This window comes from Patiria miniata, unplaced genomic scaffold, assembly GCF_015706575.1.
Source record: "Patiria miniata isolate m_02_andy unplaced genomic scaffold, ASM1570657v1 HiC_scaffold_9, whole genome shotgun sequence".
Classification (NCBI taxonomy): domain Eukaryota; kingdom Metazoa; phylum Echinodermata; class Asteroidea; order Valvatida; family Asterinidae; genus Patiria; species Patiria miniata.
This window is the reverse complement of record NW_024037076.1, coordinates 22,709,973-22,735,995: the sequence shown is the minus strand read 5'-3', so window position 1 is coordinate 22,735,995 and position 26,023 is coordinate 22,709,973. Positions and strand designations below refer to the sequence as shown.

Here is a 26,023-nt window from a genome sequence, read left to right as displayed (position 1 = left end):
GGCCTATTTGCTGTAATAACTAAAGTTAGTTCACGGGCATTTATTTGTAATTTCGTGATCAATATAAAAACTTGTGACAGATTTATGAATATTAAGTGCCACACCTCCCAAACTGACCAATCAGCACTCGATAAGGAACATGTCGGCTCTCGCGCGATTTTTTTTGTAATAGCAGCAAGTACGAAATATAAAAGATATGTGGTCAAAAGTTGTGCCTCATATCTTGCCTCATATGTTTTGGGCGCCTGGTATGTCTGGTGTCTAGTGGTGTGGTAGTTGTACCGATTCAACAATTTTAGGGCACCAGATCATTAAACATTGAGATCGAGAGGAGCCGACAATGTCGTATTTTATCGCAGAGGTTTTTCACATTTTATTCGTGTTGCAGTTGATTGGTAGCTATTCTGTAGCCTCTCAATACGTGATAAGTGATGTACCAGGGCTTGGAAGGCGGTTTGATGGAATTGGCGGACTCAGTGGTGGAGGAGTAAGTGCTTAAAATTTGCAGATTTCCTAGCCCCATAACCATGATAACCTAACCAAACCAGTAAACTTGATATTGTGTTTAACTCGTGGGTTGTGTTGGGGTACCGGTGGGATGGGCCTATGGGGTGAAACTGATACTGGGGTGTGGAAGTGGGGTGGATTAGAGCGGTTTAATAACAGAGAATGGAAATAAATTTGAGATTTTTTTATACTAGTACTACTAGTGTATTTTGCACATCAAGAGGTTTAATTTAAGGCAGTGTATATTTTGCCAGAGACGGCAAACCTTTAGTAAACGTTAGTTTGCCGGATATGCACTGAACATGCGCAGTTACTGTTTTTTTGTACTTAAACATTTTCCGGTGACAAATTTTAGTCTGGCTCCATGCCAAAATTATCGTTGTAACCTCGTATTCACAAGATGGGATTCAGACCATTTTATAATTTCGGACTTTATTTCCCTTTTAAAAAAAATCCTCCAGAGCCACAAATCTGAAAAAGAAAATGTAATACTCTGCAAAAAAATGTTTGAGACATGTTAAAATAATAAAAGAAGAATATTCTTATTTATTTGGGGATGAGAAAAAAAACCTTAAAAATGTGCTGCGGTCGGAATTGAACCTGAGTCATCCCGCTTACTAGAGCCTTTGCTTAACCACTACACTAAACGTGCTACACAACTTTTGGTGAGAATTTAATACATCTTATAATTCAGCCCTATCTTAAAGAGTACAGCGCCCTCTGTTGATATGGATTGCCGCCGGCAAACCTTTAGTAAACGTTAGTTTGCCGTCATTACCTCCGGCAAAATATCCACTATCTTAATTTAATGTAAACATTGACTTAATTTGAACTTAAAAAAACCCAGTGTGCTCATTTCTAAGTAAACAGTCATGTTGACTTAAATGATGCCCAGAAGAGTTACAGGAGTACGGTGTGTTCGGGAGGGCATAACTCCTTAACAAAAGCACCTATGGCAATATCGTTTACACCAGAGCTTTAATATGATTTTAAGTTTGACTATATTTGAAGCTAAAATATCATGTTGACTGAAATGACAACCAGACGAATTCATGGAGTATGGTGTCTTCAGGAGGGCATAATTCCTGATGGAAAGTACTTACGGCAATATCGTTTGCACTATTGTCTTTCTCACATCAAGAGCTTTAATTTGATGTCAAGTTTGACTAAATGGGAACTTAAAATAAACAGTAGGGCCTATGCTCATTTCTAAGAAAACAATCACGTTGACACAAATGACGACCAGAAGAGTCACGAGTATGGTGTCTTTGGGAGGGCATAACTCCTGAAAGGAAGCACCTATGGCATTTATTTTTGCGCCATTGTCTTCCTCCCGTCCAGAGCTTCAATTTAATGTACATGTATAATTCAACCATATTTGCAAACAAATTAAAAATGGTGTAATAATGCTAGATATTGATAAACAGTCAGGTTCAACAGTCATTACATTCTCATGATAAATCATTTAATGACCCCAGCCCATACAGTCCGAGTAACTGGGACCCAACTTGTCGCCTATTTAATAACATTCGGACGTGGTCTGGCGATAGTAGGATCCAAGCAATGGTGCTGCCATCACGTGACACAATTCTGCTGTTGACCTAGCTTGAGTAACTCCAGCTCTAATGCTTATCGCATAAGATAAGGATTAAAGCTGGAGTTACTCAAGCTACCGTTGACCCAAAAACCCATCATTGCCAACAAAAACATCAGATTTCACCTTCAAAACTAGCTTGAGTAACTCCAGCTTAACAAGCTCATCAGGAATTCACATAACCTAGGTGTGACAGTGTGGTCACAAGAGACCCACAAGAAAACACACAGAACCTCGTCAACTGGTGCTGAAGCGCACACCTGACGACTGTTTTAGTCAAAACTTAAGTTAACAATAACAGAATCACACTCGGGACCATTAACAAACACTGGGTACGACCCAATGTGTCTTTCAAATGAGTTGGAAGTTTAACATTTCCATGAGCAGTGAGCTCTCGGAAGTTAACTGGAAATTTCCCTTTTCATCTGGATTGTAAGTAAAGTAGTACCTATTGGTACCCTACCATAAATTGTCATTTCAAGCCTTAACATCCACTAATTTTGAAGATGAACTTGTTTTTGTCCAGGCTACGTCCAGGTTATTGGTGAATTATCCTGAGCCGTATCTGGATCAGATCCTGGATTATCTCTTCAAGGTAAACGGCTCTGAAATTTGACCTTTTCCAAGGAATAACAGTTTATTTGCTATACACTGTAACTGATTTATAACTGTTTTGGCTGCACAATTGATATGAAAAACTTAACCACAAAACTGTGTTTCCCAGACATAATTGTCAATCAATTGTTTTGTGGAGAAGAAAATTGCACGAAATGAAGTTTAATAAAAAAAAAAAACTAATTGATGTAGTTCTGATTTTGCCCGTTAACAGCCAAATTTTGGAGCATCACTTCACATCTTAAAGGTTGAGATTGGTGGAGACTCACAAAGCACTGACGGAACTGAGTCATCGCATATGCATTCAGCTAACGATGAGAATTATCAGAGAGGATATGAATGGTGGCTGATGAAGGAGGCTAAAAAGGTAAAAGAGAGACTTGTTTTGGGGTGTTCTTACACATTTTTTTTGGGGGGGGGGCAGCTGTATATAGCACCTATGAGGTTTTTGATTGATGTTCAAAATGTACACCATCTGAATCTGTTTTGTAAGTGCAGGGAAAGGGGGGTGGGGAACGAATCAGGCCAAAGGGGGAGGGGGTGGCTGGGGTTCATTTGGCTCTAGCAGGGAGTGGTGTCCGCCCCTCCCCCCCCCCCCCCCCAGTCTCTTCCCTGGCCCCTCCCCTTTTGGTTGTTTTTTTTTAGCCACTACTGTTTCATGTTGCATCTTTCTGCAGCGCAATCCAAGCATCAAGCTGTATGGCCTTCCTTGGGCTTTCCCCGGCTGGATTGGGAATGGCCAACAAAGTCCCTATGTCAATATCGATGTCACTGTTGACTACATCATCAAATGGATACAAGGAGCAAAAACTCACCACAATTTAACCATTGATTATATTGGGGTAAGTAAAATCAATTTTACAACTTTTCCACAAAAATGAAGAGCCAAGATATAGTGTGGAATGAAATGAGTTCAAATTGTGTATTTATTAATTTTTTTCCAACATTTTTAAAAGTTTTGATTCTCAAGAATTTATTTTCTTCCAATGATAGAATTGGAATGAATGGAAGCACAATATGCTTCTTATATCGGATTACTTAGGGTAATGTTGCTGCTGCTTGCCTGAGTTTTGATTTTCACCAATTTGTTGTCGTTTTTCAATTTGTTTATCAACTCGTATGTGACTTGATGCTTAAAGTCAAGAGTACAAATTGGTCCATATTTATTGAAGAACTCAATATTCCCAATTCTAGATTTGGAATGAAAGGCCATATAACTCTACATACATCAAGACCTTGAGATCCTCTCTAAACAAAGCTGGCCTCAGCCATATAGCAGTGGTTGCTGCTGATGGAAAATTAGCAATCAGTCGTGATATCTTGATGGATAAAGCATTGGCTGCAGCTGTTCAGATTATAGGGTAGGAGGCTTGAGTTGATCTTTTCCTCTTCCTTGCTTTGGTGATATTTCATTTTTCTTGTTTTGCAGACATAAACAACTGAGTGCATTTCATTAAGAATACAGTGCTCATGATAAACTTTGAACGTTTGCATGGTGAAGATAGCAATGGCATAAAGATTTGCGTTTGCGCCACTTGACAAATCTCTTTTGTGAGTTTGTTAGGTTCTGAAAAAAAACCTGGGGGAAAGTCAACATTTCGGACGGTATACTCTACACTAGTCGTCAGGAGATATGATACACAACTACTTTTCTATTGCATAATCTCAGAATGCATGGGTTCAGAACATTAGACAGTCTTTGTTCTGTTAGTGAAATGCAACTCATATTTGCTAACAGTTAATTTAACTAACTTGCAGCCAACTTGATTTTGCTACAAATTGTCTGGTGCCAATTTGATGTGATGACCCTTTATTGCAGTCATTAGGGAAAATGACTGAGAGCACTGTCAATCTTTGGACCTCCTTGCTTTGAAAACATGCCCAATATGTGGTTCTAGTGAGAGAAGCTGTATTTTGGCTTGTTTCAAACTTTGTCATATGTTTTTGGATGTGCCACACCTTCATGGCAAACAAAAAGCTTATTTTGGATAGCTTCTGGGTGACTTTCCTTCTTTTATTATCTGATATGGAATGAACGACCCTTTGATGTTGAATACACGAAAGTCCTCCGAAAAACACTGGATTAGAAAGGTCTTTCTGAGATGCTAATTGTAGCAGCTGACAATCTTGAATTCATCAGTATCGCGATACACAACGACCCAGATATTGCCAAAGATGTGGCTATTATTGGGTATGATTCAAACACATGTATTCCCTATTTCATCAATCAATTGGACTGCAACTGTTCGGTGGCTGAGGTTCATTTATTATTTTCTTTCATATTTTCTACTCATACTCCTTTGATCTCCTGTGTTTCCTTAAAACCCACGCACCTACCATTCTGCTGTAATCATGACACTCTAACTTCAATAGTCAATGGACTAATCACTCCTGTTACTCTAAACTTGCTAAACTCAGGTTGTAATTAACGTGTTATGATTGTGTTTACAAAGTTGTTTGCTTGAAGCACTTAAACATTATCAATACCGGTAAAGATTTTGAAATGTCACTGCACCATGTATTAAGCACCATCTGTGTTTAGACATGCATATTTTCAAAGATTAGAACTTTCTATTGTGGAGGACAATGATCAAATAGCTAATAAATTACATCTAAACTAAAGATTATGAGGCCATCATGAACTGACATTTTCAAAATTATGCACCATAATTTGTTGATGCACTCTAAATTGCATAATTGTAATGAAAACAAATGTAAAACTTCATACAGGTTGCATTACCCCGGAACTCATGTCACCAACTACACGTTGGAAACTGGCAAGACCATCTGGGCATCGGAAGATTACAACACGCACAATAATGAAGTTGGGGCAGGATGTTGGGCCAGGGTAAGTGAAAGTGGTGGGTTTTTGTCTTTTATTTTTTTTTAATGAATATGTGTAGGTTTTTTTAAAGTTATATTATTGTATACAAGCAAGCACACTATCATTGTTGGTTCAATAAACCACAAAAAAATTGATTGTTGATATAATTTGTGTCATTAGAGGAAGTTTGTTGTTGCACCATGTGAAAGAAATCTCTTTTGTGAGTTTGTGTAGCTCTCAGAAGAACTGGTTGAAAGGAAAATTTGTTGGCACTGCACCTGTATCGCTCATTGCAAATTGATTGGAATTCCTGACTTGCAATCTGCAGACCTTGAACCAGAACTACGTGAATGGAATGATGACTTCTACAATCTCCTGGAACCTGATCGCATCTTACTACGACGCTTTGAAATATGCACGTGCCGGACTTATGACAGCCAACGAGCCATGGAGTTCGCACTTTGAGGTCACTGATACAATCTGGATATCGGGTATGTAATGAGGGCGCTCCGTAAGACGTCTAGAGAGTTTGCCGTTAACATGATGGACTTATGAAGGCTGATCAGTTATAAAGCTGGTATCAATAACCTAAGTTGTAAGACCACATTAGGAATTAGTTATTTATTGAGTGTTCTTTCTGTACAACATGTTGAGTTTCCTGGATCTTAACAGAACCATGCAAACCCCCAGACATACGTAGTTCTCCCTCAAACTTACTCGTATTGCTAACTTCACCATGTAGACTTCATCATGGCAAAGATTGACACACTACCGTGAACATCTGTAGCCCTAGACACAGATTCTGAATCAGCTACACGTAATTGTCTGATTGACTGTATATTTTTGTTCAGCTCATACCACTCAGTTTACTGATCCGGGATGGATGTATTTGAAGCACAAGTCTGGAGTGCAGCGTCTTGACAAAGGAGGAAGCTTTGTATCCATGACAGACGGTGTTAATTTGACCATAATTATAGAGACTATGGTATGTACACACTAAAGAATTAATCTATTCAACTGTCACAGAATAAAACAGAAACTATTTTGAATTTTATTCAAGTGTGAAAGACCTGTTGTAGAAAGATTGTTTGCTAAACTGCTTTCATGTGAAAGGTCACAGTTCACTTTCCTTCATATTAAAAATGCAGAAAGACAGGATGCTGAAGTTAATTTGAAGTTTCATTTTAATTTTGGTTTGTAGAAAAATTGTGTAATAATATTCTGTTTTCGGACCCTCTTCATATTAAAAGATATTAAAGATATGTCATTTTTGAAGTGTAAAAAGAATCAAGGAAACAGTTCCAAGCAAGAAAAAAACTTGTAATAAACAATACAATTTTATTCACAACTTGTATTCTTTGCAGAGCTATGATCACTCAAAGTGTACCTGGCCCTACTTACCACCTTACAGTGTGGCAGCCCAGACAGCCAAGTTTACTCTCCAAGGCAGTTTTGTGAGTAAAATGTTGTCCTTATTAGAACAATAGCAAAATATGAATTCAGTTAACATTTGTGATGACACATTATCTACAAACAATCAAGTTGGAGGTCCTGATGTTTTTATCGTGACAGGAACTTTGAAAAAGAAAGATCTGTCTACAATCTAAACATTATGCTCCCTAAATTTTATAATTTTACATTTCAGTTTGATCTAATACGTCAGAAGTTTGCAACAGTTTTTATTTATTTCTCAAAAATTGTATTTCTGATCCAATGCAAAATTGGGTCTGCATTCTGTATTCTTATTTTCTTCTACCTTTTCAGGCCAAAGTTAGCAGTCTCAATGTGTGGTATTCCAAGCTTACGTTCAATGGCCAGTCATCAACAATATTTGTCAAGAAGAATCCAATTAAGGTAAGCTATTGATGTCTGAAATATTTGTCTAAAATATCTGATGTAAGGTTGAGACTTAAAATCATTTTTTTCTGCATGAGATTTTTGATATTGCTTGGCAAAAACAAATTTGTTGGTTTGAAACTACTGTTTTTTGGCTGGACCTGAAGGGTGGGCCAATTGTCCTCTGACTGACTGACTGACTGTCTGGCTCCCCGACTGAGTCACAGAGTATATCAAATGTCCTAAATTTAGGACTTGCTTGACTTGTCAAGCCTAGTTGGTTAAACATGTTGATTTTCTCTGTTTTTTTTTAATGCTGGATTTGAATATTTTGCCTCTTGCTTAATTTTTTAAGGTTGTGAATGGCAGTTTCACCTTAAGTCTGAATCCTGATGAGGTCTACACCCTGACAACCACTGAGAGGGGTTATAAGGGGAACTACCCTACACCCCCGCCATCTGCCCCCTTCCCTGTACCTTACTCAGATAACTTTGACAGTGAGTTGTTTTCAATTATATCATCTATGCAGCCTAACCTAACTCCTAACAAAGTTCACTTCTTGATAAGGCTTCGAATCTGTAGTAGTATTTAGGTTGAAGCAGTTAAATTCTGTGTGCTGTGCCTTTGTAGCTGCATTTCTCTCTTTCTGTATGTTTTTTCTCTAAATAGCAGTTCATTTTCTTCTTTTCATATTTTTGCTTTCAAGTTATCAGCAGCAAATTGTCAACAATAGTCAGTTAAGTTTTATATGATAGACCTTTACCATTCAGTTCATTTGTTGTTTTCCAGATTACCCAGAATTCAGTGAAGCTAGTAACTTTGCTGACCAGGCCGGTGTTTGGGAGATTCGAGAGTCTGGTGACCCGACTCATAAATTGGTGATGGAACAGGTTGTCCTTGAGTCACCAGTCCATTGGTGTCCAGCGGCTGAGTCTCCTATCTCTGTCATTGGCAACTACTCCTGGTAAATGGATTTGATCTTATCGTCTGTAGTTGGTATGCCTGTCTGTTTTTTCTTTGTCCTTAGTTTGTGTTTTATGATCAAGAATCGGTACAGCTAGACCAGATTGCAGATGGGAGGAATATAAGACATCGTTTCGGTTTTGCGGTAACACCATGTGTTAATAACTACTGCTTAGAAGATATTAGTTCTGAGAAGAACTTGTCCTGCTTATTATCAACTTATATAAGACATGTTATCATAAGAGGAGGCAGGATTTAAGGGGGATTAGATTTCAGGGAACTCTAAGAGGTTTTATAGTGTTCATCTGACTGACACATCATAACATTTTAGCCTATTTTTTGCCGATCCATACAGGTTTGGTTTGCCAATATGGTACTTGTGTAGGCATTTGGTATATTTGGTTATTCTATTTATAATGATTTGTTATTTATTCTCCCTATATGTTACACTGTAATGTAAGAACTACCTTGCTGTTTATATTCATTGTAGGCAGAATGCCGACGTTTCTGTTGATGTCAAGCTTGGAGATAATACCGGTGCATTTCTTGCTCAACGTATCAACGATGGTGGCTGTAAGGTTGTCGTGGCAACAGGACTGTTCTTTATTGTTTACTCCAATGGGACATTTGCTGTTTACTCGGACATACGTAAGTTTATTGTTATATATCACAGAGCCTTTCAGCTATTTTGGGTATTAACTATTTACCTTTGTAATCATTAAGTAATTGATTAAACCCTCCTGCTGTCTGAACAGTCACAGACAGTCAAAAATATCAATCTTGTTACCCTACCATGCCTTTATACACAGGCTAGTCACCAACAGTCTGATTACAATTTTAGCAAGCACAGTGACTAGTCAAATTCAGTCAGCTGAGAAAAGCACCTGGCTTATCAATGATCTACTGTCAAGGCAAAGCTGTAGCGCTGTGGTCAGTGGTTACAGTTTTGACTCATGTGCCGTGGTACATGAGTCAAACCCTGATGGGGAGCATGGTGCTTGTGTTCTTGGGCAAGACTTTTCTACAATTGCCTCTCTCCATCAAGGAGTATAAATGGGTATCTGTGAAGGTAGAGACCAGAGTGCGCTGGTCTAGAGCTGCTGTAGAAAACTGGTCTCAGGGGTAATAACTGTAAAACACTTTATTATTGTTATTAAGTGACCAATTTAATGTATATTTTTCAATTCAGATCACCGATTCCTGCTGAATTCCGGTCAAGTTGATGTCAAGAGTGACATGTGGTTCAACATGCGGCTTCTGATTCAGGTAAGAAATTGTCGTTGGTTGGTCAGGATGTCCCAGTTTAGCAACGGCTTTATGTGTGTGTTGATTAGATGGTTGTATATTATTGGTTCAAATTTGGATGAGTTTGATTGTAATATTTTGATAGTTATTATTAACGATTTTGAATTGGCCAAGTTATGAAATAATAATTAAAATATTTGTTATTTGTTTTATTGACATGAACCTCGGATCAGTTGTCATTAAAATATTAAAAAATTACAATATTCCAGTTTTAAAAGATTTAGTATTACAATACATTTGAAACTGCAGTTTTGAGCACGAGGTAAACGAATTTGTATTGAACACAGATGGTCACTGTTTTCATTTTTATTTTCTCTGTGTTGCCTCTAGGACAGCAAAGCTACAGGATTCGTCCAAGGCAAGACGGTGTTCACTGCATCACTAGATCCTAAGACAATCCCCAGTCATGGATTCGTTGCCATGGGAATGCCTAACTATGCATCAGCGCAGTTTGATAATTTTGACATAATTTCAGCATCTTAGATTGATAGCTCAGTGCCAGGTACTTACATGTGTAACATGATCAGTTATAACTGACCTGTAACTTCAATACACCACATCATTATTCTGGTTTATAGTGTCCAATATCCAATCCTTGCGGCTATAGATTGCACATGGTTACAAATATAAAAATTATCATTTTTATTAACAAAAGTAATACATTTTAAAGTGGACGATATTATATACATAATATTAATGCCAACAGTGAAGTTGAAATTTAAATATAAATGGTAAACATGACAGCAAAAATGCAAAAGAACATCTGGTCTCTTCTGTTCGGCAATAAAATAAGAAAACTATACGGGTTGATTTGGCCAGGGTTACTGAGAATTTGAAAGACTGATGTAAGGGATGAGACTATTTTTAAAACAGAGTTTTTGTACGAAGGGTAGTACTAGTAATACCCATTTTTCTGTAGATTTCTAGTGTGATGGGTAGTAATATACTAATAATAATACTATACAGGTTGATTTGGCCAGGGTTACTGAGAATTTGAAAGACTGATGTAAGGGATGAGACTATTTTTAAAACAGAGTTTTTGTACGAAGGGTAGTACTAGTAATACCCATTTTTCTGTAGATTTCTAGTGTGATGGGTAGTAATATACTATTCATAAATACCTCAGACAGTTTAGGTATTCCTATTGGTCGAGAGCCCGTCACGTGGCTGGTATTAAACGGATGATAAAGACATGGCTAGCTGGTCTTAAACACTTTTCCAGTGTCACAATAAAATGTGGACTCCTAAAAATCCAGTGCCTCTTACCGTTTCATTGGTTGAACGTTCACAATCCTCACGTAGGCATGCGCAACACTACAAGCGAGTCAGAATTTTATAGTTCTAAATTCAAAACGCAACGCCCCAGGTGCGTTCTGCGTGACATCACGCAGAACATGTTACGCGCGCGTCAATCTCCATAAAAGGGTTGTTTACATCTTACTCGCCAGCTGAACACTCCATTATTTTGCTAGAGGGATGTTTCAAAAAGCATAAAGTGAACTTGTTGAACAAAATCGGGATTTTTTGAACGAATTATTTGAAATTTTTCTACGGATAAGGTATTTATGAATGGGAATAAATATGTGCTCAGTCGGTATTTATCACTCGTTTAATACCGCTTAGAGTCTGGGTGCTGATAATTACCCTCGCCTCCGGCTCGGGTAATTATCAGCACCCAGACTCTAAGCGGTATTAAACGAGTGATAAAAACCTCCGGAGCACACATTTATTCCCTTAATAATAATACTATACGGGTTGATTTGGCCAGAGTTACTGAGAATTTGAAAGACTGATGTAAGGGATGAGACTATTTTTAAAACAAAGAGTTTTTGTACGAAGGGTAGTACTAGTAATAACCATTTTTCTGTAGATTTCTAGTGTGATGGGTAGTAATAAACTAATAATAATACTATAAGAGTTGATTTGGCCAGAGTTACTGAGAATTTGAAAGACTGATGTAAGGGATGAGACTATATTTAAAACAAAGAGTTTTTGTCTGAAGGGTAGTAATAGTAATACCCATTTTTCTGTAGATTTCTAGTGTAATGGGTAGTAATACTCTTATCATTCTGTAGATTAATACAGAACTGAATATTTGAGTTTGAATTTATGTGTTTGATAAACTGCAAGTTTTAATTGTGAGCTTACTTTCTATTATAGTAGATAGCCGTAACAGTCCTGAATCCTCCAATTTTAATATTATTTTGCACACCTCCTAGAGAGTTAGGGTTAAAGAATGCTGGAAGTGTTCTTGGGTTGCTTAATCAAGTGTTCTTTCATTTTTGGAAGTTATATTTTTTCTACTTTTTACTCAATCGTGAAATAAACTGAGCCTTTTCTTTGTATTATTTCTTATTCCTACTTGTATGACTATATTTCTTTGATTGAATTATTCCATGACGAATGCTATCAAACCATTATAACATTGGCAAACAGTGAGAGTTTTGTTGGAGGGAGAAACTTTCATTAAAATACTACTTCAGACAAAAGCTGGTTGTTTATAGCTGAACATCAAGTTGGATCCAAAGTGATGCCTGAATGTAAAATGGGCAACTAAATGACCTGATCCTCAGATTGAATTACTTCTTTAAGCTATACTACAGTGGAATCTTGATAAGTCAAACTCTGATAACTCAAAACAACTGTTAAGACGAACAAAGAATCTATTCCCTTCAGTAGTATAACAATGATATACAACCCGGCCTGCTTAACTCGAAACTCTGCTTAGGTCGAATTTTGAACCTGTTCCATTGAGGTTTGACATTTACTGTTTTTCCCTTCAATTTCCACAGTGGAAAATCAACTAGTCACAATATACGGTAACTGTTAAAGTGGGATGGTTTTTTTATTATATAATTTATGTCTTTGCCCTTCTCATATCCTCATTTAGGATTTGCATATTTTCTGTACTAACTAAAGTTCGTGTTTCGTGATCAATATCAAAACTTGTGACAGATACTTGTATGAATATTAAGTGCCACACCTCCCAACCTGACCAATCGGCACTCGTCGCGTACGTAGTAGTCGAGTCGTTGAGGGCGTTCGGTATTTGCTCTCGACCGGCGAACGAAACGTCTGGCTTGAAAAAAATTGATTTCTTTTCGGAAAATTGGTAAGTAAACACTGACATTGATCAAGTCACTGAGAGAACAAAGTATACACTTGTGTACAATAACGGAAGGATTTATGCTGAATAAATATAGGCTTTAATCATAAATATGGGGGGAAAATATGACGAACCTTTGATTTTCACGTTGTGCATGTCGTTGACCAGTTGTGATATTTGTTGATGTTATTGATTCAGACTCGTGAGTCAAAAATAAGTTGTTAAAAGTGTTGGAAAGATTCCCATATCTGGCCATCACCAATTTTCCCTTCAGTGATCTATTAGCCATCAGAAAATGATAATATGCCCTTAAAAAAAATCAAATTTAGCTGGGAAATATTGAAATATTTACTGAGAAAACACAAACATTTTCCAACCAGTCTCATAAGGTTTGTGCACAGGGTGACAAGTGATGACCAGATATGGGAATCTTTCCAAAGTGTTTCTTTTACTTTAGGAAAAATTCCATATATGGACGCCACTAGTTTTTTCCTGCAATGATTCCTTCATCATCAGAGAGGGATAACAATTAACATGTCCTAAATAGTGAAATTTAGCAGGGAAAATAATTTGAAGCATTTACTTTTTAGTTGGAAAACATTTAGAATTTTTCAGACCAGTATCATAGGGTTTGTACACAGGGTGTCAAGTGGCGTACGTATATGGAATTCTTTCCGGCAAAGATCTTATATACGGGAAGATTAGCCCCATAAATAAATTAGGCCAATTTTACTTAAGTACCGGAATGATTCCCATATCTGGCCATCACTTGTCACCCTGTGCACAAACCCCACTTCCAGAACTGTAAGACCAGAAAGACCAATTGAAAGTGCTGTAGAAAAAAGTTCTGTGTGTGTGTGTGTCAGAGCAGGTTTTTTTTCCGACCCCTAAAACTCCCCTCTGGGTCCGCGCCTGGTACACATAATTTGACTTTAGCAACCAAATCCATACCTAGACCCACTAACTGGGGCGCTAAGACGACAGACCGAATAAAACAATTCGAAAAAAAGGAGTTCTGATGCCATGGTAAGCGGGTCTAGTCCATACCAAGTTTAGCTTATCTTGAACAATATTTTTAATAGATAAAATGCAATGTCCTTGCCTGACTTGTTTTCTTTCCTAATTGCTCAACTGATATGCACAATAAGGTCTGTGGCATTCACAAGAATGATTCATACATTGTGGTACCCTTGAATGAACTTCCTCAATTCATGTTAATCACAATTGGCAAACTGAATAGACAAGCAAATTGGTTCTTTGCCAAGTTGTATATTTCCATGCCAAGTTATGTATTTCTTTTCCAAGTTATGTATTTCCTTTTTTGCAAGTTATGATTTATTTTTATCATATTGTAAACCATTAAAGGTTTTTTCATGAAGAAGAGAAGACACCAGTAAAGTTATTCAGACTGCAGTGTGCATGAACACACTGCACTACATTCTATGGGCAATCATACCTTAAGTTCACTTGTTATGTTTTGTTTACTTTCCAAAGCCATACCAGCGAGGCTGACAACTAAAAATGACAGACGCCACTGCACTTAAGCTGAACCTAAATGAACCAAAGTGGGACCAGTCCACGTACCTTGGACGAGCCAAACATTTCTTTACTGTCACAAATCCTCTGAATGTATTTCTGACAAATCTTGAACTTGACGAGGCAAAGAACACCGTTGAAGCTTACAAGTAAGTAAAGAATGAGCCCTATAAATGTGGCTTAAGTAGACTTCCTCTGTACTAGTAAACCGCACAACCATGATTTACTATGTATGTGGATATGGCCGTCACTTGAAAATCACCCAAGTTAAAAAAACTTTGAATTCTGTATATTCAGAGGTCTAGTTATCCTGTAATATTGGTCAAAAGTCGGACGGCTTTCGGGCAGAAAAAAACCGTAGCATCCATATTCCTGTAATCTGGTTGAGGTCAAGGGTCATGATACCCGTGCTTTCCAATAAGCATACGTCAACTTTGCCAAATTGCATCAGTGACATAGTGTATCAAGGTTGTGTGGCTTACTAGTACGGAGGAAGTCCAGTACTTCAGCCACATTTGTGGGGCTAGTAAAGAATGAGAATATAGATGAAATACAAAATAAGTAAAACTTTGATGACAGATGATGCAAGAAAAAGACTGACTAGCAGACAAGCAGAACACTATTGAATGTTGCTGTATGGCGTGATCCGTATGCAAGGAAAGAAGGAAGATTACTGAACTCAAGAGACACCTACCTCAGGTTCTTTTCAGGACCATTCTCTTAGTTGAGAAATTATTCGCACATGGTGTTTCCGCAAACCTTTCATTATTAAGAGACACTTAATTATGTCATAACAGCTTGTATTTAAAGTACATTTTATGTGAAAAGATATGGAAAGGATTTATTAATGTGAAATTCAGTGACAGCAAAAAAGGCATACAAGGCAATATGTGAAATGTGGTGTGTTCTCATATAAACATCTTCATCATCAATTCTTTTTCCATGGTTAAGACGCGGTCAATTGCCGAATGCTACGGAAGCCCAACTATGGCAAGCTAAGTATCGCTATGACTCAGCGTTTCATCCAGACACGAAGGAGAAGATGATGTTAATAGGCAGGATGTCAGCACAGGTTCCTATGAATATGACCATTACTGGATGCATGCTGACATTCTACAGGTTAGATTGATCTTTCTTTCTTCAAGAACAAATCAATCAAATTATGTTGTACCTAATACATGTAACTATAAGACATTGTTCCTTCATTCAAGTTACATATTATCAAAAACTATTCATCAAAATAATTACAGTTAAACTTGGAACAAGGTAGAAAGTAAATACAAAAAGATATAAAAAAGACAAACATATGAACTGCTCCTTCTCATTAAAACAAAATTTATGCTTTTATTTCCCTGTAATATTTTACTTCATAGTTATTTTTCTGAAGTCCAGCCTTAATATTATTACTTTTACACACAAAACAAAGAACGACAAGAATGTTTGCACACTTTAAAATAATGTTTACATTAATACATTGTTGTTTTTCGTATTATGAAGAAAAGTAAGTATATTCATGTTAGGTTCTTGCCTTGCCTGTAAATTTTTTTTCTATGTGGTACATTTTTGTTATTTATTATGGTTTTTTTTTTTTCAGAACCACACCAGCAGTCTTATTTTGGCAGTGGTTCAATCAATCCTTCAATGCAGTCGTTAATTACACCAACAGAAGTGGTGACTCACCGATATCAAACAGGTATGTATGTGTCAATAAATGGCTTCAATCCGACATACATGTTGATCTTTACTCCAGAAAGCAATCTTCCCTTCACAGATATTTGTTAATTAAATTGTCTCACGATTAAATTTAAGCTCATATTTGTCTACCTTATAATATTAGACAACTTTAGTATTCAATTCAGATATTTTTATTTTTCAAATCGATTTGAATATTTAATGATCACACAAAGCCACCAGCCCTGTCATAACATTTCCAACATCATTGTTCTTCATTTCAATCAATACCATATCACTCCAATTTTTTAAAACTTGGTGCCACCTTTTTATCCTCCTTAATCCCATCAGGGTCCATCAAATTCTATTGAACTAAACCTGTCCATACCTGTTATTTTTGTTTCACAAGCAACACATTAAATGTTGTTTTTCATGTTCATGTTTTAGCCAACTTGGTCTATCATACACACTAGCAACCACTGGTGCAGTCACAACAGCTGTAGGTTTAAACAGTGTAGTTAAGGTAAGCCTATCGTTTGTCAGATGACTCCCTCCTTTACCTCAAATCATTCAAGAAATAGCTTCGTTAAAAAAATTATTGATAATAATTTTAAGCTTGTTGCTTTTGCATTCCATACTCCATGTATTTAATTCACAATTCTCATCAAATACCATTAACAGAAAGATGAGTCTTAGTGTTTGTAAATGTCAAACATTTCGTCAGCGACACCACGAAGTAACACCCATGTACATGCCAGTAAAAACTAGCAATCGGAGAAAACGGCATCTTAAGTTGAACGCCTTCTAAAACAACACTTTGTGTCAAAACGTCAGAGTATTTTCAGTGGGGTTTCTCGTTGTGGACACTTGATGTATTGAATTGATTAAATTTGCTGTTTTTTGCCCGTTTCTATAATAAATCAACAAGAAATAAGAGAAAAAAGGTTAGTGCTAGTTCGTGGAACCGAAAAAGCTGCAAAACTGTAAAGTTTGTTTTCACGAAGTAGCAACACTAGGAGAGTGCTACTTCAGGTCAGAGTGCGTGCGCTCATACAAGGAGAGTGTTACTTCATGAAAACGATTTTTCTCGCATTTGAGCAGAGTGCGCGCCATGCATTACAATGGTAAATGGAACTTGAGTGTTACTTCGTGAAAACGAAAATTGTCACTTTTGCGCAAATGTTGCCATGGATAATAAGCGTAATTATTAAAGTAAAGCTCTTGAAGCTTTGAAACTTTGTGTAATGGTAGGCCTTGATGAATAATGTTTAAAAATGTGAAAAACTGAAAATAAAAAAATATGGTTTAACACGTGGAGTGTTACTTCCTGGTGTCGGTGACGATTTAATGGATGGCACTGTGTCTTCAAAAGTCATAAGCTAATATATTGAAACCATTTCGACAAAGTCAATCCTTTGTCTTTTTTCATCCGTTGTCAGTTGTGGCCTGACTTAAGTTAACTTGACTACAACTATGGCAGTTTAGCCAGTTTACTTGATCAATTGATTAATCTAACTATTGATTCCCTTCTTTAAATTCTCCAGAAAGCTCCAGCGATTGTTGGTCGGTTTGTTCCTTTCGTTGCCGTCGCAGCAGCCAACTGCATCAACATCCCAATGATGAGGAAACAGGAATTACAGAACGGCATCCCAGTATTTGACAAAGACGGTAACAGGATTGGAGATTCCAAGATTGCAGCGCGTAAAGCAATTACACAAGTTGTCTTCTCCAGGATATGCATGGCTTTACCTGGCATGAGTAAGTAGACTGATGCAAGTCTATGTTCCATTACTCCCATTGTATGTATGTTGGTTTCTTTATTTTGTAAATCTTTGCTTTGTCCAATGCTTTCGCTAAAGGAGAGTTTAGAACGTCAATCATCATTCACCAAGATTATTTTTTGCTGTTTTATGTTTGTTGTAGGTTTACCACCAATTATCATCCATAAAATGGAGCAAGGTTCTTTCTTGAAGCGATACCCAGTCATGAATGCACCCATACAAGTCCTTCTAGTTGGTCTGACGTGAGTATTGATCAAGCTTGGTTGAGCAATGTGGTTGTCTATAAGTACCAGGAGCATACAAGGTGATTGAAAATCAGCTTTTAAACACTTGGGTACAACTACAACTTCTTAATCTATATACTTAAATCACTGCAATGTTATTAGAACCTGTTGCCATCCAACACATTGTACTTTATGGTTCTTGCCATTTACATCTTGCCTTGTTTTCTTGGTAAAATTAAAATCGAAATAATTGTACAGTTTCCATTGTAGGGAGTCATTACAAGGTATGGTACAAGGGAAGGACGCTTTTTGGGTGTGAATATTGAACGTTTTTAAATAAATGTTAAAGCTAATTGTAATTCTTTGATGTTACCTCTTCAGACTGGTTTTTGCAACACCCATGTGCTGTGCTCTCTTCCCTCAGAAAAGGTGAGTGATGTTTGAGATCTCCATTCCTCCATGCACTGAGTTGATTTACTCATAGTTGGTTAGTCTTAAATCCATAACGTCCTTAGAGGCGCGATGTATTAGCGCTCACAGGGTTTTGGACTATGCAGGGATTTATTGAAGCGAGGGCCCTTTACACACATGCCAACAGGCCGCAGAGAACGTCTTGGGAACTTGACATTTCTGCTTGGGATTTCCCGAGCAGATTTGAGTGTGCACATGCGTGTGTGACACGAGCATGCCTGGTTTCTGCACTTTTGGCCCACTGCAGCTTTTGAAGCCACGCATGTATCATACAGCTTGCAAGCAAGCCTGTAAAAAAATTGTGCAGCAAAGAAACTGGGCCTGATCAATAGATCAATTTGAACGTGGCCTTGATTCTACCGAACCGTGTGATCGACCTGTGGTCAACGCCTAGTGCCATCAATTGCATGTGTACGTGTATGTGACTAACGTTTTTCAGAACAGCTTTTTTGTTTCTGTCAAAGAGCATGCGCCAGTGTGTTGCAGATTTGTTAGTCATGCCATTTTGCAATGCAATATTCCCAAGACATTCTTTGTGTGCATTTCGTTGAAGGGGCTGCTTGGTACAAAGGCTGTACTGATTGTTAACTACCCTGTTAATAACTCATTGTGTGACTTTTTAATTGATGCCATATTCCTCTTTTGATTGTTTGTATGATACAGCTCCATTGGATCCAGCCGGTTAGAACCAGAACTCCAAGCAACCATCAAAGAAAGGGGCGGAGGTATTGATAGGGTCTACTTCAATAAGGGTTTGTGATGTCGGACATAGAAGTAACACCATTTGTATTATTCCTATGAGGGCCATGGAGTACATGTACTCTTCTTTCAAGGTACTGTATTGTTTATTTGTGAATGCATTTTCACCTCTTCCTTTAACTTTTTTAAAAGAAAAATATATGTAAAATTGTACGACTTGCTGAATCTGTTTCTGAATCGCGTATTTAGTGGCTGCGGCTTTGTTTAGGACACAGATGCTTTGCATTGCATAGCCGTTAATACAAATGCCTGTGTGAGACTTTCATACATTTTATATCCTGAGTAAAGTTCATAGGTTAAAGTAAACATGAAATGTGCTAAACGGTTTCTTTGCTGTGACTTCATTGTGTGTGCAACCATTTCCGTCCCAGTGTGCCCAAATTTATTTATCTTTTGCAAATGTTTTTGTGAGAGGAATGCACTCAAGTATTGACACAGAAGTGCTTCACATATCAGTCATCTTCACATTCTTATTTTTCGGTGCATTAATAGTACGATGCCTTCACTTGTGTGTTGAGAAATATGCACTCGGCATAATACAAACATTAGGATTCTCTGCACTAGCTTTTCCCTTTGACTTTGAAATCCATTAGCACTTTGTACTATATTGCCGTGCATTTTGTTTACTCACTAAAGGATCAATAAAACCATAGAGTGCTGGAGTGGTTTCGGGCAGTACAGCAATAGGCAGGGCTAACAGTTGAGTCCGATATTCATTTAGTAGCAACTCTAAAGATCAGCCCTTGTATAATGAGTTTCTCTTTGTGGTAAAATAACTCTGTGTTCATATGTTGTATTGCAGTGGTTTACAGACTGGTTAAGATTGAGTTAACCATGCAAATGAAGGTTCAGACTACTTGTGTAAACGATATACTTGAGTAATCATAGATTTGTGATTAAGGTGTTCAACTCCATACGGATTTGCTTTAAATGCAGCATGTCAAAACCTGGAATTTTCCTGATGTTTTGGGGCAGAATACAGTTCATTCGTAATCAGGTCAGATTCTCTAACAAATCCAGCAAAAAAGGAGTAACATTTCCCTGGCTCTGTTCAGTTGAAAACAGTGTTTTCTAATCAATCTAATCAAGCAGTATTTCCAGTGGAATTTTGAATTCTGAGTTGCTGCCGTACTCATGTCTTCTTCAATGTCTTCAATATTGTGTTACGTCAAACTATCAGTTGATGTTCAGAATATTTAGAGACTTGGTGTTTTACATAGTGTTTGTGATATTGAAGGTAACTTTGTGGATAAGTTTTTCAAAATCTTTGAGGAAGTTTGTTTTTATTTTTAGTATTTTGTGACTATTTTGAATTCAATTTATGCAAAACAAAAAAAAGACGACAGGATTTTAATTTTGAATTTTTGCAAGCAGTATTACATTTGTACACCCCACAAATGGTTATACAATTTGAAAAAAAAACTCACGAGGTGGTAATTTTATATTTATTCATGTGTATACCTGTTGTGTATACCTGTTGTGTATACCTATATGTGACATAAGCTGGTAGTGTACAGCCATGTGAGAGAACGCACAAAAGAAAATAGTAATTGATGAATGAAACTTTGCAGAGTTGCTGTAACCTGTTATATGAAAAAATTAAAATTTGTAAGTATAGTTGAGGATTTAAACATCTCATTTACTTTAGTGGCGTGTGGGGTTAAAATGTTGACAAAATGAAGTCAAATGGTACGTAAACCCTTGTTATTTTATGAAAAATGCAAGGTTAATGTCCCTTTGAAATTTTTCATCAAAAATTGCAAGGGGTTAACCTTACATTTTGCATCAAAAACGGCAATTTTCATGGAAAAAAAACGGCATTTTTCATCAAAATTTGCAAGGGGTTAGCCTTACATTTTTCATCAAACACAGCATTTTTTCATCCAAAATTGCAAGGGGTTAACCTTACATTTTGCATTAAAAATGGCATTTTTCATCGAAAATAACAAGGGGTTAACCTTACATTTTGCATCAAAAATGGCATTTTTCATCGAAAATAACAAGGGGTTAACCTTACATTTTGCATCAAAAACGGCAATTTTCATGAAAAAAACCGGCATTTTTCATCAAAAATTGCAAGGGGTTAACCTTACATTTTTCATCAAAAATTGCAAGGGGTTAACCTTACATTTTTCATCAAAAATGGCATTTTTCATCAAAAATAACAAGGGGTTAACCTTACATTTTGCATCAAAAATGGCATTTTTCATCAAAAATTGCAAGGGGTTAGCCTTACATTTTTCGACATTTTTCATCAAAAATTGCAAGCGGTTAACCTTACATTTTTCATCAAAAATGGCATTTTTCATCGAAAATAACAAGGGGTTTACCTTACATTTTTCATCAAAAATGGCATTTTTCATCAAAAATTGCAAGGGGTTAGCCTTACATTTTTCATCAAAAATGGCATTTTTCATCGAAAATTGCAAGGGGTTAACCTTACATTTTTCATCAAAAATTGCAAGGGGTTAACCTTACATTTTTCATCAAAAATGGCATTTTTCATCAAAAATTGCAAGGGGTTAACCTTACATTTTTCATCAAAAATGGCATTTTTCATCAAAAATTGCAAGGGGTAAACTTTACATTTTGCATCAAAAACGGCATTTTTCATCAAAAATAACAAGGGGTTAGCCTTACATTTTTCGACATTTTTCATCAAAAATTGCAAGCGGTTAACCTTACATTTTTCATCAAAAATGGCATTTTTCATCAAAAATTGCAAGGGGTTAACCTTACATTTTTCATCAAAAATTGCAAGGGGTAAACTTTACATTTTGCATCAAAAACGGCATTTTTCATCAAAAATAACAAGGGGTTAACCTTACATTTTTCATCAAAAATGGCATTTTTCATCAAAAATAACAAGGGGTTAACCTTACATTTTTCATCAAAAATGGCATTTTTCATCAAAAATTGCAAGGGGTTAACCTTACATTTTTCATCAAAAACGGCATTTTTCATCGAAAATAACAAGGGGTTAACCTTACATTTTTCATCAAAAATGGCTTTTTTCATCAAAAATTGCAAGGGGTTAGCCTTACATTTTTCATCAAAAATGGCATTTTTCATCAAAAATTGCAAGGGGTTAGCCTTACATTTTTCGACATTTTTCATCAAAAATTGCAAGGGGTTAACCTTACATTTTTCATCAAAAATGGCATTTTTCATCAAAAATTGCAAGGGGTTAACCTTACATTTTTGATCAAAAATAACAAGGGGTTAATCTTACATTTTTCATCAAAAATGGCATTTTTCATCAAAAATTGCAAGGGGTTAGCCTTACATTTTTCGACATTTTTCATCAAAAATTGCAAGGGGTTAACCTTACATTTTTCATCAAAAACGGCATTTTTCATCAAAAATTGCAAGGGGTTAACCTTACATTTTTCATCAAAAACGACATTTTTCATCAAAAATAACAAGGGGTTATCCTTACATTTTTCGACATTTTTCATCAAAAATTGCAAGGGGTTAACCTTACATTTTTCATCAAAAATGGCATTTTTCATCAAAAATTGCAAGGGGTTAACCTTACATTTTTCATCAAAACTGGCATTTTTCATCAAAAATTGCAAGGGGTTAACCTTACATTTTTCATCAAAAATGGCATTTTTCATCAAAAATTGCAAGGGGTTAGCCTTACATTTTTCGACATTTTTCATCAAAAATTGCAAGGGGTTAACCTTACATTTTTCATCAAAAATTGCAAGGGGTTAACCTTACATTTTTGATCAAAAATAACAAGGGGTTAATCTTACATTTTTCGACATTTTTCATCAAAAATTGCAAGGGGTTAACCTTACATTTTTCATCAAAAATGGAATTTTTCATCAAAAATTGCAAGGGGTTAACCTTACATTTTTCATCAAAAATGGCATTTTTCATCAAAAATTGCAAGGGGTTAGCCTTACATTTTTCATCAAAAATGGCATTTTTCATCGAAAATAACAAGGGGTTAACCTTACATTTTTCATCAAAAATGGCTTTTTTCATCAAAAATTGCAAGAGGTTAGCCTTACATTTTTCGACATTTTTCATCAAAAATTGCAAGGGGTTAACCTTACATTTTTCATCAAAAATGGCTTTTTTCATCAAAAATTGCAAGGGGTTAACCTTACATTTTTCATCAAAAATGGCATTTTTCATCAAAAATTGCAAGGGGTTAACCTTACATTTTTGATCAAAAATAACAAGGGGTTAATCTTACATTTTTCGACATTTTTCATCAAAAATTGCAAGGGGTTAACCTTACATTTTTCATCAAAAATGGCATTTTTCATCAAAAATAACAAGGGGTTAACCTTACATTTTGCATAAAAAATGGCATTTTTCATCAAAAATTGCAAGGGGTTAACCTTACATTTTTCATCAAAAACGGCATTTTTCATCAAAAATAACAAGGGGTTAACCTTACATTTTTCGACATTTTTCATCAAAAATTGCAAGGGGTTAACCTTACATTTTTCATCAAAAATGGCATTTTTCATCAAAAATTGCAAGGGGTTAACCTTACATTTTTCATCAAAAATGGCATTTTTCATCAAAAATTGCAAGGGGTTAGCCTTACATTTTTCATCAAAAATGGCATTTTTCATCGAAAATAACAAGGGGTTAACCTTACATTTTTCATCAAAAATGGCTTTTTTCATCAAAAATTGCAAGAGGTTAGCCTTACATTTTTCGACATTTTTCATCAAAAATTGCAAGGGGTTAACCTTACATTTTTCATCAAAAATGGCATTTTTCATCGAAAATAACAAGGGGTTAACCTTACATTTTTCATCAAAAATGGCATTTTTCATCAAAAATTGCAAGGGGTTAACCTTACATTTTTGATCAAAAATAACAAGGGGTTAATCTTACATTTTTCGACATTTTTCATCAAAAATTGCAAGGGGTTAACCTTACATTTTTCATCAAAAATGGCATTTTTCATCAAAAATAACAAGGGGTTAACCTTACATTTTGCATAAAAAATGGCATTTTTCATCAAAAATTGCAAGGGGTTAACCTTACATTTTTCATCAAAAACGGCATTTTTCATCGAAAATAACAAGGGGTTAACCTTACATTTTTCGACATTTTTCATCAAAAATTGCAAGGGGTTAACCTTACATTTTTCATCAAAAATGGCATTTTTCATCAAAAATAACAAGGGGTTAACCTTACATTTTTCATCAAAAATGGCATTTTTCATCAAAAATTGCAAGGGGTTAACCTTACATTTTTCATCAAAACTGGCATTTTTCATCAAAAATAACAAGGGGTTAACCTTACATTTTGCATCAAAAATGGCATTTTTCATCAAAAATTGCAAGGGGTTAACCTCACATTTTTCGGCATTTTTCATCAAAAATTGCAAGGGGTTAACCTTACATTTTGCATCAAAAATGGCATTGTTCATCAAAAAATGCAAGGGGTTAACCTTACATTTTTCATCAAAAACGGCAATTTTCATGGAAAAAAACGGCATTTTTCATCAAAATTTGCAAGGGGTTAGCCTTACATTTTTCAACATTTTTCATCAAAATTGGCATTTTTCATCAAAAATTGCAAGGGGTTAACCTTACATTTTTCGGCATTTTTCATCAAAAATTGCAAGGGGTTAACCTTACATTTGTCATCAAAAACGGCATTTTTTATCGAAAATAACAAGTGGTTAACCTTACATTTTTCATCAAAAATGGCATTTTTCATCAAAAATTGCAAGGGGTTAACCTTACATTTTTCATCAAAAACGGCATTTTTCATCGAAAATAACAAGGGGTTAACCTTACTTTTTTCGACATTTTTCATCAAAAATTGCAAGGGGTTAACCTTACATTTTGCATCAAAAATGGCATTTTTCATCAAAAAATGCAAGGGGTTAACCTTACATTTTTCATCAAAAATGGCATTTTTCATCAAAAATTGCAAGGGGTTAACCTTACATTTTTCATCAAAAACGGCATTTTTCATCAAAAATTGCAAGGGGTTAACCTTACATTTTTCATCAAAAATGGCATTTTTCATCAAAAATAACAAGGGGTTAACCTTACATTTTGCATCAAAAACGGCATTTTTCATCGAAAATAACAAGGGGTTAACCTTACATTTTTCGGCATTTTTCATCAAAAATTGCGAGGGGTTAACCTTACATTTTTCATCAAAAATGGCATTTTTCATCAAAAATAACAAGGGGTTAACCTTACATTTTTCGGCATTTTTCATCAAAAATTGCAAGGGGTTAACCTTACATTTTGCATCAAAAACGGCAATTTTCATGGAAAAAAACCGGCATTTTTCATCAAAATTTGCAAGGGGTTAGCCTTACATTTTTCATCAAAAATGGCATTTTTCATCGAAAATAACAAGGGGTTAACCTTACATTTTTCATCAAAAATTGCAAGGGGTTAACCTTACATTTTTCATCAAAAATTGCAAGGGGTTAACCTTACATTTTTCATCAAAAATGGCATTTTTCATCAAAAATTGCAAGGGGTTAACCTTACATTTTTCATCAAAAATGGCATTTTTCATCAAAAATTGCAAGGGGTAAACTTTACATTTTTCATCAAAAACGGCATTTTTCATCAAAAATAACAAGGGGTTAACCTTACATTTTTCATCAAAAACGGCATTTTTCATCGAAAATAACAAGGGGTTAACCCTACATTTTTCGACATTTTTCATCAAAAATTGCAAGGGGTTAACCTTACATTTTTCATCAAAAATGGCATTTTTCATCAAAAATAACAATTGGTTAACCTTACATTTTGCATCAAAAATGGCATTTTTCATCAAAAATTGCAAGGGGTTAACCTTACATTTTTCGGCATTTTTCATCAA

At 35.9% G+C, this 26,023-nt stretch overlaps 2 protein-coding genes and 1 long non-coding RNA gene across 3 annotated transcripts; 2 read left to right on the top strand and 1 right to left on the bottom strand.

Annotated features, from left to right (window-relative positions):
* Window positions 1–294: 294 nt before the first annotated feature.
* On the top strand, window positions 295–10,191 carry LOC119719924 (galactocerebrosidase-like). Its single transcript, XM_038189401.1, has 15 exons — window positions 295–487; window positions 2,628–2,696; window positions 2,931–3,083; window positions 3,394–3,558; window positions 3,911–4,077; window positions 5,447–5,564; window positions 5,869–6,031; window positions 6,392–6,525; window positions 6,905–6,994; window positions 7,305–7,394; window positions 7,732–7,873; window positions 8,166–8,340; window positions 8,830–8,987; window positions 9,529–9,605; window positions 9,975–10,191. Exons 1-15 carry the CDS (start codon window positions 341–343, stop codon window positions 10,125–10,127), a joined length of 2,001 nt encoding a protein of 666 aa, XP_038045329.1. The 5' UTR covers window positions 295–340; the 3' UTR covers window positions 10,128–10,191.
* Window positions 10,192–12,651: 2,460 nt separating this feature from the next.
* Window positions 12,652–20,809, top strand: LOC119719923 (sideroflexin-1-like). Its single transcript, XM_038189400.1, has 9 exons — window positions 12,652–12,756; window positions 14,245–14,435; window positions 15,238–15,405; window positions 15,881–15,979; window positions 16,405–16,480; window positions 17,502–17,715; window positions 17,881–17,980; window positions 18,344–18,391; window positions 19,097–20,809. Exons 2-9 carry the CDS (start codon window positions 14,272–14,274, stop codon window positions 19,191–19,193), a joined length of 966 nt encoding a protein of 321 aa, XP_038045328.1. The 5' UTR covers window positions 12,652–12,756; window positions 14,245–14,271; the 3' UTR covers window positions 19,194–20,809.
* A 4,384-nt stretch (window positions 20,810–25,193) lies between these two features.
* Window positions 25,194–25,928, bottom strand: LOC119721101. Its single transcript, XR_005270148.1, has 2 exons — window positions 25,889–25,928; window positions 25,194–25,282 (listed from the first exon to the last, which is right to left on the bottom strand). It is a non-coding gene; the product is annotated as an uncharacterized LOC119721101 (long non-coding RNA).
* Window positions 25,929–26,023: the final 95 nt, after the last annotated feature.